Below are 13,317 nucleotides of genomic sequence, written 5' to 3' on the forward strand. Positions count from 1 at the left end.
CTATCTATCTATCTATCTATCTATCTATCTATCTATCTATCTATCTACCTACCTACCTACCTACCTACCTACCTATCTACCTACCTGAGATTGTCTATTGGGTGTTTGTGTGTCTACTGATTAGCATTTGCTCCCTCACCTCTGCTTCCCCTTGGCTTGGGGTTCAATATCACATAGGTTTTGCTCTTCCATTTGGAAGAAAATTTTCCTTAAGGGACAATAGTCACTGAGCTATTGGTAGTAACATGTCTATGTGTAGGATATATTAATGCCTTGAGTGAAGCAACAGTTCTCTGATAAGTCTCATTAGGAATTATGAAGGGAATCTTTACAAAATGATGTGGATTTTATTTAAAAGTTGAAATGCTTAGGCCGTAAAGTTTTCTATAGTGTTATTCTTCTCTACTCCATATTTTTGAAGAAAGATATAAAGAAAAAGTGAGGAAATCTAGCATAGCGCTGATAATGATTTTTACGTGTTTTGATTAATTATTATCTGATTGATTCTTAGACTATAAATGGTGGATAACATGTATGGTAATTACTAACTTCTTCTTCTTCATCATCATCATCATCATCACTATCACTTCTCTGGAACTTGCCATGGACTAAGTAGTATTCCACACCCTTTATACAGTATTTCATTGAATCCTTACAAAAACTTTGAGTAGGTACTATTATTATCTTCATTTTATAAATGAGGAAACTAAGACCTCACTGACTTAAGATAACTGACTGGGCTCCCACAGCCCATAAAAGATGAAGTGAGGATTGGAACCAAAGCAGTCTGACCCCAGAGTCATGCTTATGATCACTCTACCCAAAGTTGAGGGCATTGCTCTGTGTAATGGCATTGATATTAAACTGGGATCCATACTACACATAGAAAAGAAGTCAGTATGCTTCAGGTTTCCTCAGTTATAGCATCAGAGTAATAATAGCTATTTCCTATTGGCCTCCTGGTGTTATTTCAAAGATGAACAAAGTTGCCTAAATTCAAAACTTATATATGTTCCCTGAAGGAAAATATAAAAATTCAGAGCACAGAAATTTATACTAGCTATGCATGTGTGATTGCACACGTATTTATTTTTCACTTCATCTGGGGATATCTCAAAAAGATAGACCTGTAGCACAAAAATAGCTATAATAGCCAATTGTTCTAAAGAGGACAATATAAAGACAATTTTTATCCTAAAAAAATGAAATTAATCTGTATCCTTTATGAATGTTTTAAAATTAATCATATGGGGGCACCTGGGTGGCTCAGTCAGCTATGTGTCTAATTCTTGATTTCAGCTCAGGTCATGATCTCAGGGTGTTGAGATCAAGCCCTGTGTCGGGCTTTACACTCAGTATGGAGTCTGCTTGAGATTCTTTCTTTCCCTCTCCCTCTGCCCCTCCCCTCACTCATGCTTTCTCTTTCTCTCTCTAAAATAAATAAATAAATCTTTAAAAAAAAATCATATGAATTAAATTAATCCCCTCTCTTGAATTATTTATTGAATTTTACAAGCCAGCAGATTAGAGAGAGAATACTACACTGAGCAAATAATAATTGTTTCAGGAATTCAAGGATGGTTAATATTATTCACTTATTCATCTAGTCAATAATATCATTCATCATTCTGTTTAAGGTAAAAAGAAATATATGATCATATCCAAAATGCGTATCTTTAATGCATCTTTTCCTTTACTCCTCACAAATAAGCACATAATCAATTTCAATATCCTATCCTGACTGAAAGGGAATATCTTTAAGAAGTCAGGAATAAAAAGAAGTTTTCTCGACATGGTAAAGAATATCTATCTTCAGCTAACCACCAACGTCATACTTTGTGGCAAAAGACTTGAGGCATTCATATTAAAATTAGGAATAAGAGAGGAAGCTGATTACCTTCCTATTTAATATTTTTAGAAGACTTAAGGCAAAAACATAAAATTATTATACTAGGTACACCTTCTGGCAAGAAAAAGCACAATTACAACGATCTGTAAATAATATTATTGTAAATATAAAAATAACTGAAAGAATCAACTGAGAAACTTCTAGAACTAAAAACAAAGTGGTTGGATATCAAAAATCTGTTCCGTTAATGTTTATCAGTAACGACAAGTTAGTGAATATATTGAAACAGAAAAAAATGTAACATTCACCATTGAAGTAAAAATGTAAGATGCATAGAAATAACTTTAATATAAGAAATACATAATCTATACAGGTAATAATAAAAACAGTATACTGTGAGACACAAAATGTTTTGAATAGAAAAGAGTATTATACACCTCGGTTGAGGGAAGATAACTGGATATTGTAAAGACAGCAATTCTTTACACATAGGTTTAATGCCATTCCAATAAAAATTCCAGTAACACTTTTTGGTGAAGAGATTGAAACTGAATCAGAATGTCATCTGGAAGAATACATAATTACATCTAGTCAAGAAATTAGAAAAAGAAGAAGAAAGGGCCTGAGTTTAGCAGATTTTTTAAAAAGATTTTATTTATTTATTTGAGAGAGAGAGAGTATGAGCAGGGGGAGGAGGTGGTGGAAGGGCAAAGGGAGAAGCAGACTCCCATTGAGCAGGAAGTCCGACATGGGGCCTGATCCCAGGACCATGGGATCATGACCTGAGCCAAAGGCAGATGTTTAACTGACTGAGCCAGGCACCCCTAATTTTTCAGATATTATAACTTAGTATAAAATGAAGGTGATCAGAACACGGTAATAAGAACTAGAAGGTAAATAGTACAGAATAGATGATCCTTTAAACATATCTTAATATGGATAAAACAAATGTGTATATATTCAGATACCATAATGTATTAAGGAGGAAATGTTAATAAATGTTAATAAAGGAAATGTTAATAAATAAATGTTTCTTTAAAGTAATAGGTGATGGGAATTAAGGAGGGCACATGAAGTAATGAGCACTGGGTGTTATATGCTATTGCTGAATTACTGAACTCTACATCTGACACTATATGTTAACTAATTGCATTTAAATAAAATAAGTAAAAATAAATAAAATAAAAAAATAAAATAATATATATTTGAAGAAAGATACCTCTTCATACCACAATAAATTCTAGAGAGATTAAGGAGTTGGATCTAAAATTTAATCATAGAAACAATGGTAAATACCATGGTCTCTCAGTGTAGGTACTGAAAGGCATGTGCTTGGGTAAGATCACCATGAGAATGAGTATAAGTTAGAGAAGCAAACTGTTCCAAGGATTGAATCCTGGAAACCCTAGTATGTAGATTTCAAGTACGGAGGAAAATATAGCAAAGACAGAAGGTGTAGTCACCTGGTTTAGAAATCCCTGGAACGGCATGTCCAGGGAAGCAAAGTGAACAAAAACTTTAAAGAAGAATGGATGATTTAGAGTGTCAAATGCTGCTGATTGATCAAGAAAGATGAAGGCTGATAGCTGAATATTAGTCACTGGTTTCAGTATAGTGGTAGAGGTAAAAGTCTGGTTTTAGTAATTCAAGAGAGAATGGAGGAGAGAAACTAGAGAGAGTATAAACAACTCTTTACTGTATATAAGGAGAGGAACGAAGTGGTAGGAGTCAAGAGGGAAAGTGAAGTCAAGAGAGTTTGTTTTTATTTTTATCTTATTTTATTATTTTATTTTATTTTTTAAAAGATTCATCCATTTATGGAGTGCCTGGGTGGTTCAATTGGTTAGATGTCTGACTCTTGATTTTGGCTCAGGTCATGATTTCAGGTCCTGGGATTAAGCCCTGAGTGGGGCTCCATGCTCACTGTGACTGAGTTTGCTTAAGATTCTCTCTCCTTCTCCCTCTGCCCCTCCCCTTGCACACACCCATGCTCTCTCTCTAAAATAAATAAAATCTTAAAAAAAAAAAATTCATCCATTTATTTTAGAGATAGAGCACATGCACACACATGCACATGGGGGACCCAGGAGATCATAACCTGAGCAGAAACCAAGAGTCCATCACTCCACCAAATGAACCACCCAGGTGCCCCTATTTTTGTTTTGTTTTTTGTTTTTATTTTTACTATTATTTTTAAGATAGCAAAGAAACCAAAAAGTGATGCTGGGGTGGGCAGATGGGCAGAATGATGTCTTTGAGCAGGAGAAAGGGCTGGGATCTAGAGCATAAGTGCAGACTTGGTCTTTTCTAGAAACAAGAAAAGTTCATCTAAAATGATGGAAGAGTTGGAGTAACTGCACAGAGATGCAGAAAGGTGGGTGCATGCGGTCATGGAAGATCCTATTAGTTCTCTTCCAACTACTTCTAATCTTTCAATGAAATAAAAGCATGACCATCAATTGAGATTAAGTCTGGAGAAGGACTGGCGGAGGGGTTTGAGGGCTTGAAGAGGAAGGGGAAGGTATGAAATAATCATCCAGAAATGTGGGAGAGGAAATGGACTGAAGTAAAGTGATATGATTGCGGAGGAGCACAAAGGGTTGATCTGAAGTGAGTGATAATGAATTTATGATGAGACTAGAAAACATAGTTGTTTTTCATCAGCCACATTCAGCTTAGAAGGCATAGGTGTGGAACAGTAGGATTTAACAAGCGTTAGAATTAACTGAGTGAAAATAAAGGAGTAGCAAGAGAAATGAACATTACAAGGCAGCTATACTAATGAAGGGTTGTGAATATTAAGCTGGTTGAGAAAGTGAGGGCATGAAGGAGCTAAGGAACAATGAAAAGGTGTGAGCATCAATGGTGAGACGAAAAAGGTTGGAGTTGATGTATCAAGAAGTGAATTGGAAAGAAAAGAGATGGTGGTTGAAGAAGAGGACAGCTGACCTTGAGACTGTGGAGGCATTTCAGTTTCTCGTAATGACAAGTTCTAGAATAGCAACATGGAGTGAGGAAAAGCAGTGTTAAGGGTATGGAAGAGTTAATCTCACGAACATTAAAATCACCAAGAATTATGATAGGAATAGTGCTAGAGAGAATGGCAAAGATACAAAGGAAAAATCTTCAAGGAATGAGGTGAGTGACCTGAGGGTTAGGAGAGAACATCGATGAGCAGGTGTAGTGGGCAAATAGATGGGGGCATGAGATTCAAAGCCATGTGTTGTTATGGGGGAGAAAGGAGGATGATAGGAAAGCGGCAGTGAGGAGCAAGGATACCTGCCTTCAGACTCAGTGGAAGTGAAGAGTGTGAGGCAAGAGCTACCACTTGGAGGGCTCTAGGGGGAGCAGTATGTTGGGGACAGCAAAACAAAGAGAATATTAAACAAAGAGGGAGAATATGTGGGGGGGTTTGCTGAGTTTCTACTTTGAGTTCCAGAAGCCTCACTGGAGGGGTTTCAGTAGATGAGGAGAGGTGGGAAATGGGTTTAGCAAATCTGATGTCCAGACCTGGGTGAGGATTAGAGTCTGGGGAACTCTATGTGGTGACATGGCAAACCTGAATTTCTTGAGAGTCCTGACTGTTCCAAGGTGGATAGCAGTGGTGGAGGGCAGGCTGTTAGCATGAATACAACAACAACAACAACAACAAGAGCAGCTGGAATTCTACAGGAAGTGGTTAAATTATGGGTTAAATTAAGTGGTTAAATTAAATCTTTAGTCTTTGATAAGAGATCATAACCTGAGCAGAAACCAAGAGTCCATCGTTCAACCAACTGAACCACCCAGGTGCCCCTATTTTTGTTTTGTTTTTTGTTTTTATTTTTACTATTATTTTTTTAAGATAGCAAAGAAACCAAAAAGTGATGCTGCAAGAGAGAGGGGGAAATAGGGATTTCGTAATCTAATCAAAGACTAAAGATTTCAAAGAACATCCAGCAACGTAACATGCTCATAATAGGTATATTTAAAAAGCAGAACATAAAATGGCACCTATGGTATTATATGAATCTTATTTATAAACACATGCATAAAATTCATAGAAAATACCAAAAATATTAAATGTTTATGTTGAATTTTAGATGACTTTTATCTTTTTTTAATACTTTTTTATAATTTCCAGATTTTTTTATATGTTTATTTTTGCATGTAATCAGAAAAAAAGCCCTCGTATGATTTTAAATAAATAGTAGTGTCCTCAGGTGTTCTCCTAAAATGCTGTTAATATTTTATTTCTTGACACGAGCAGTGGTTTTTGCAATGATCAATTTTTAATTACTTTAAAAAATGTATAATATGGTAAATGTCTTTTTTTCCCATGTTTTATTTCACACACACATACACAAGTTCCCTGCCGTTTAGCTCACTCACCTCTGCACATGCTATCTGAGCATGTATAAAGATAAATGATCACAGGGCCCTTAGTCAAGAAAGACGTGGTAAATACCTGGCACTTGGAGGTTTCAGGGTCACACAGGCTGCTGTGTCCATTACACTGACATGGAACACAGGTGCCCAGAGTTGGTCTAGGAGTGTGGCTACCCGGCTCAGACCGCAGTCGATAAAATCCTGGCATGCATGTCTAGAAGAAAAGGAAAGCAATTAGGACAGTCAAGTTATAAACCTTGGTTTAGCAATCCTTGGGTTCCTCAGGGGTGAAAAAGGACTTCTTTCCCCCTACCTGCATTAAAGGTAATATCACTTATAAACACAAGGGCCAGTTTTGATTCCAAATGTGTATTTCTGTGTGGTCCTTAACGTATACAGGAAGCATCCAAGACCTCAGACCTTAGCAAAGGAGGGCTGTCATTTGCATATACCACTCAATCTGAAAAAGCTTCAAATAATCTTTTTAATCTTTTTCTTGAGAAAGAGGTTTGTTTTTAAATAAAATTGTCATTTGGACTAAAGAGAGAATTCCAGTGTCCTTGATAACCTAAAGTCTGCTTCTTCTATGCTTGATGGATAACTAGCTAATGTCCAATGAGACTCAGAGAAATATTAAATAAATAGAAAAGTGTCGCAGTTGCATTTTTTATATCGATATAATTTAAAGACGATAAAAGCAAGAAATTCAAAATTCTCATGTCTTGGGAATATTAGACCACCAATAAAATTTCTCTTTCCCTGATCTATTTTTTTTCATTTTGCAATAAAAATCTGAGAGCAAACAGAAAACTTCCAGGAAAGCTGACATACGCAGAATCAAGACTTCCATCTTCATTTGGGTTTATTATGCAAGTGTATCAAAGAAACATCTCTGGCTTTTGAGAAGGAAGCCCATAGCCCCGGAGGGAATGAGAAAGGTCTTGGGTTCCAGGCTCAGTCCTCTTGGTATGCAAAGCTACCACATTTATCAGACATTGTTTGATTTATGAGTGAGAGATAAGAGTTCTTCAGATCCCAATGAAGATTATAAAGGGATCGTTTTACCACCTTAGCTATGTAGGATTTTTTCCCACAGGATATCTTGCTCCTGTTGATGAAAGAATGATTGCCGAATAAGCAGGAAAAATACATATGCGTTAAGAACTTCCCAGTGGGGGGCGCCTGGGTGGCTCAGATGGTTAAGCATCTGCCTTCGGCTCAGGTCATGATCTCAGGGTCCTCGGATCGAGTCCCGCATCGGGCTCCCTGCTCCTTGGGAGCCTGCTTCTCCCTCTGCCTTTCTCTCTCGCTCTGTCTCTCACGAATTAAAAAAAAAAAAAAAAAAAAATCTTAAAAAAAAAAAAAAAACTTCCCAGTGGGGCACCTGGGTGGCTCAGATGGTTAAGCGTCTGCCTTCGGCTTGGGTCATGATCCCAGGGTCCTGGGATCGAGCCCCATATTGGGCTCCTGGCTCAGCGGAGTGCCTGCTTCTCCCTCTCCCTCTGCCTCTCCCCCTGCTCATGCTCTCTCTCTGTATCTCTGTGTCTCAAGTGAATGAATAAAATCTTTAAATAAAAAAAATTAAAAAAAAAAAACAAAAAAACTTCCCAATGCCTCTGAGTTCTTTTGGTTCTGGACTAGGTCATCCAGAGTGGTATATACAAAAAGGTTCCTTGGAGAAAGAAAAAGATCAATAGTCAACACTCCCTCGCTTATTTTGATTTGGATACTGCAAAAGCACCTCAATTAAGCATTCAATTAAGAGTCTGTTTTTATCATAGCCTATAAGATATTTTAATGAGATTAAATAATGTCCCAGCTTTGAGCAAGCTGATAAAGAAAATCGGGAATAGTATTCAAAATATTTTGAGTCTCATTTGTTTTATAGTGGACTTAATCATATATTTTAATAAGTTTATTCATATTATTTAAAATCAAGGTTCATATCGCTATTGTTACCAAATAAGGCCTAGAAATTATGGCTGAGGAATTGATTTAAGAAACTGAAGAAACCATTCAAAGTATATTTAAAAATATTTCACAGTATGAGTTGCTCCAGTTCTTTAGTATGCTGATTATAGAATAAAACTGGATTTTCTTTACATGGATTTCATCCTTGGATACCTATATAATTATTGTTATTTTCCTGGTGTATTTGCTTGGGGGGTGCGTGTGTGTGTGTGTGTGTGTAGGTGTGTGTGTGTGTGTCTCTATGTGTCTGTGTCTGTGTGTGAATGTGAAAATCACACAAATAGACAGTTTTTCTAGCTCCATTTTATACCTCAAACAGAAGTTCAAGACAAGTCTCAGAGGAAGAATAAAGTTCAGAAACAGGACTTTTCATTGAGGAATTACATGAAATTCAGTGTTATATACTGAAACCTGAAGGTGAGCAGGGCAGGTGAAGTTTACTGTAACACACACCCAATTACCCATATAACATGACTCTTCCCGGGAGAGAGCAGGACAAAGCCGAAAGGCACCTGTAATGGGAGTCTGAGCCTGAGCTCCCACTGGAGCTCTGCGTTGAACCCTCTAGGCCTATCTTTGTGGTTCCCAACTCTGGCTGCACATAGAATCATCTGAGGGGTTTTATATACTGATGCCTGGTTCCACCTCCAGAAATTCTTTTTTTTAACTTTTAAATTTTTAAAAAAATATTTTATTTATTTAGTTGAGGGAGAGAGAGAGAGCGGGGAGGGGCAGAGGGAGAGGGAGAGAGAATCTCAAGCAGACTCCCCAACCAGCGAGGAGCCTCATGTGGGGCTCGATCTCACGACCCTGAGATCATGACCTGAGCTGAAGCCAAAAGTTGGATGCTCAACTGACTGAGCCACCCAGGCACCCCCACCTCTAGAAATTCTTATTTAATTGGTGGAGATCAGGGCCAGAGTTTGTTTTAAAACTCCTAGATGGGTCTAAGAAGCAGCCAGAATTGAGAATCACTGGCATGCTCCTCACTCTCTGCTGGTAATGTGTGCCTTTTAAAGGGCATACAGACTCCAATACTGTGATGCAAATGAATATGGAAGCCTTGATCTTACAAGTTAGTTTTTTCTAAGGGATACAGGCAAGTTGCGTGGCATCATTGAGATGTGGTTTCCCCACCCCACAAATGAGCAGGTGTATTAACTCAGATGATTTCTGAATCTTCTTTTAGTTCTAACACTCTAGATTAAATTTTATGTCCTGCTAGATCAAATTTCTAAGAGTTAGCAAAGCAAGAGACAATGCAAGAGTTAGAACCTTAAAACACTCTTTAAAGGAACTGGATGTATTCATTTCATCTTAATCCCCTCCTTTCTTGGATCCTTTTTGTATTTATTCTTTCCACATTTTGGTATTTTTGTAAGTTTTTCAATATCAGATGTTCTCAGTGAACTGGGGCAACATTTATGAGAATGATTATGCTTGAGTTGGAATAAAAAGAGGAAAGATAATAGCTATTTTTCCAAGTCCTGTCTACAATCCTTTCTGAAACAAAATGGAGAATTTAAAAAAAGCAAATAAACACTGCCCCTTTTTTTTCTAACTCAAACTTTTCCAAAGTTCTCTTTCCTTGTGCTAAAGTTATTCATAGCACAATTGTCTTCTGCAGTCCTTCTATCTTTATTTTCATAATATGGCATCTCATCAAAATGTTCAAATCTCAAAATGTTTGAATTGCATAAAAATGTGGGAGGATGGAGACAAAGAGAATAGAGAACCCACAGCTCCAGGTGCAGAGTTACACAACATTTCCCACCTCTCTCCTCAGACTTTAACAAGAACACTTGTGCTTGTTGCCAATGGAAACCCTATCTTATACCTTCACGCGGGTTTTGCAACCAGGCAATCCTCAGTTTCATTCTTGTTCACCTCTCACTAATATAATTTTACGCAGGTGTTGAACACTGAGGGCTGCAGTTTCCTCACCTGGAACATAAGGATCTTGTAGAACGTCAGAATTGAGTATGTAAGTGCATCCAGGTTTTTTGAAACAGACTTAATTGGGCTCAAATTGCAGTTTTGCTGTTTTCTAGCTGTGTGGTCGTGGGCAGGTTTTGTAACCTGCCTGGCTTCCATTTCCTCATCCATAACATGGGGGTCATAATACATACTCAGTGTTGGTGTAGGTATATTAGGAAATGTTGTGCAGGATACAGTAGGCATTCAGTAAACGGTAAGTTGTTTTTTTCTTTTATAAGGTTGTTGTGAGGATTAAAGAAGATGATGTATGTTTAGTGCTTTACATATAATAAATCAACATAGATGCCTCTATTCCAGATAATTTTTTAAATATAGTCATTGAAGACAGACTAAAAATAGAAACAACAGTAATTGTTCTACATTGCATTGGGTAACAGAATATCCATGTCTGCCTACTTACCCATACCATGTGCCTCAATATTTTTGTGCACAGGAAAAGAGTCTTTGGATCTTCCACATACAACAAAAGTGGTAAAGAGTATCCCAAGAGATGTGTGTATGGAAGAAGAAAAGTCTATTTTCACGATTTTGTCTTTTGAGTTTTATGAGTTGATAATAGGTATACATTTTGGGGAGATGTAAAAAATTATTTTTGAATGGTGACCCGGTAGACAGCAGCCATTCAACTGTGAGCCCCCTATTATAACATGAGGGTGAGGAGACAGAGGCTGAACTGCGCAACATACGATCTAGAAATCATCTGCAACTGTTTGATCACCATGATCTTATTGCAGAGAACCATATAGTCAGTGCTGACTATTTCCATTTCTACATACAACCTAACCTGAGTTTAGGTCAGTTTAGGGCAGTCAGGCAATCATGTGAACTCAGACAATGGTGAGAAACTCAATGGCTCCCACACCAACAAATGCGATAAGGAAAATGAGTCCTCTATTTGACTTCTAAAGGTAATCTCATCTTTACACCAAATCATAGATTGTAATAAGTGGGCATTTCTAGAACTAACATTCTCAATGAATAGGGCCGAAGCATTATAAGATGAGAGGTGACAAGCAAAGGCTAAGTGTCTTCACAATTCGCTATACTTTCAGCAGTAACTAACACTTAATTCTGTTTATTTGCAACCACATTTTGGGTAAAAACAGGAAATGAAGAGCTTGTAAATGCAAATGTCTCTAGAATACCATACATTTGGCAAAAGTATTGTAAAGGAATTGCTTTGTGTATTCATGACCCAAAGCATATGTTACTGGAATGGGAGGTATTATTTCAAAACTGTCCTTATCTCTTGCTTTGATGATTAGATTTTATGCTTGGGCAATTACACTTTAGAATCAAGATGAATTATAAATAAGATGTATAATGGATTAGAGGCAATGGGATGTGGAGAGCACCTCAGGCACCTTATTATGAGAGGTAGGCCTTTAGCCCCATAATCTCAACACTAGGATATTACTGTAATTATTGTCTGTAAATAGGAGCTTAAGTGAAATTCACAGGACATGGACGAAGCCATCAAAGCAGATGCTGGTTTGTATGTGTTCCTAGTTTTCTTAATCTTCTTCATTTATCAGTTTCTTTATTTGTGCTAATATATATTTTCACATAATGATGGAAAATTACTAAGATTAATGGAAAAGCATGTTTTAGAATATGTTATTTAAAAAGCCTACCAATCACAGCAAAAAGAGCTTTTAACATTCAAAATCCGGAATGGAAGGTAGACCGCGTTAAAATAATTTGCTCCTCTACTCACATTTTTATTTGTAAGTGAACAGTATTCTTTTAAATACATGCAGAAAAAAATATAGCTGTGGTAGCTTTCTCTTTAAGACAGCGAAAGGTCAATCTTGACTACTTATGCAATACCTTTTATGGCAAAATAATATTGCAGAGCCAGAGAATTTTCGAACTTCAAAACCCAACCTGGGGCGCCTGGGTGGCTCAGATGATTAAGCGTCTGCCTTCGGCTCAGGTCATGATCCCAGGGTCCTGGGATCGAGTCCCGCATCGGGCTCCCTGCTCCTTGGGAGCCTGCTTCTCCCTCTGCCTCTCTCTCTCTCTCTCTGTCTCTCATGAATAAATAAAAAAAACAAAACAAAAAAAACCCCAACCTGTTATTTTATAGATGGGATAACTATATAGCAACTAAGGCCTATAACAACTAAAGAACTGACCAAGGTCACCCAGTAAACCCACAGTATAGCCAAACGCTTCTTGGGATAAAATTCTACTTGTAGAAAAATCTCAAGTTCTTTCTGTCCTCTGTCTTTAAGTCTTTTATGCTCATTGGAAAGGTAGCATGTTTTATATGCGCCACATTCACTGTCTCATTGTTCACATCTACACTATGTGCATCTGTGTATTTTGGTTGGTTGTGCATATAAATGCAATAAATACACCTACTAGTATGTGTACAAGTACATATATGTATAGGTAGGAGTTATGACTTCATAATGAGGTGGGTTATTTGACTATTTATTAGACCAAAATAGACACATTCATATGAATATTGCCTTTCAGAGCAGCCACAAAGTTATGAAATTATTCCAAGTGTGTTTTACAGATACTTGCATTTATTCTTATGAACTTGTTCTCTGAACAGCGTGGAATTTATATAATGGTAACTAAGTTGAATAGCATTTCAGATTAATAGGGCTTTCACACACATATTTTCATTTAAATCAATCCTCATTATGATTCTACAGGTGAAAGTCCTAAGGGCCAGCAACAAACAGAGTGAATGCCCTGCCCGAGTGGTGGAGCTAGGGAGGAATCACTGAAACCAAACTCCTTTTCTTTTCATCATAGCATGCTACATTTCAAGATAGTTATATTCATTATTTTTAAGTTACTTTAGTTTTGAGCTGGTGCCACCATCTGCCTTACGAGCCATACTTACCCAAACTCCTCAAATCCTATTTACAAAAGATGCGTACCATTTTCTGTAAAGAAATCAATGCATGGATATGTAACTAATTATTCCATAGTAACACTACTAACATCAACCAACGTTGACTACTGCCAGGCACCATAATAGTGCTTTAGGGTCATAGGTCGTTTCATCTTCATATGATTCATCAGCTGTAGGTAGGAGAGGTATTAAGAATATCTAACCAGGGACGCCTGGGTGGCTCAGTCGGTTAAGCGGCTGCCTTCGGCTCAGGTCA

At 37.3% G+C, this 13,317-nt stretch overlaps 1 protein-coding gene across 1 annotated transcript in view; it reads right to left on the reverse strand.

Moving 5' to 3' along the window:
- LAMA2 (laminin subunit alpha 2) overlaps window positions 1–13,317 on the reverse strand; it is a 472,574-nt gene that overhangs the window by 185,207 nt on the left and 274,050 nt on the right. The window contains exon 29 of the mRNA XM_044917544.1: window positions 6,297–6,431. Within this exon, the coding sequence (XP_044773479.1) occupies window positions 6,297–6,431 (135 nt within the window). The remainder of the gene's footprint in view (window positions 1–6,296; window positions 6,432–13,317) is intronic.

The sequence above is a fragment of the Neomonachus schauinslandi genome, chromosome 8 (genome assembly GCF_002201575.2).
Source record: "Neomonachus schauinslandi chromosome 8, ASM220157v2, whole genome shotgun sequence".
Taxonomy (NCBI): Eukaryota; Metazoa; Chordata; class Mammalia; order Carnivora; family Phocidae; genus Neomonachus; species Neomonachus schauinslandi.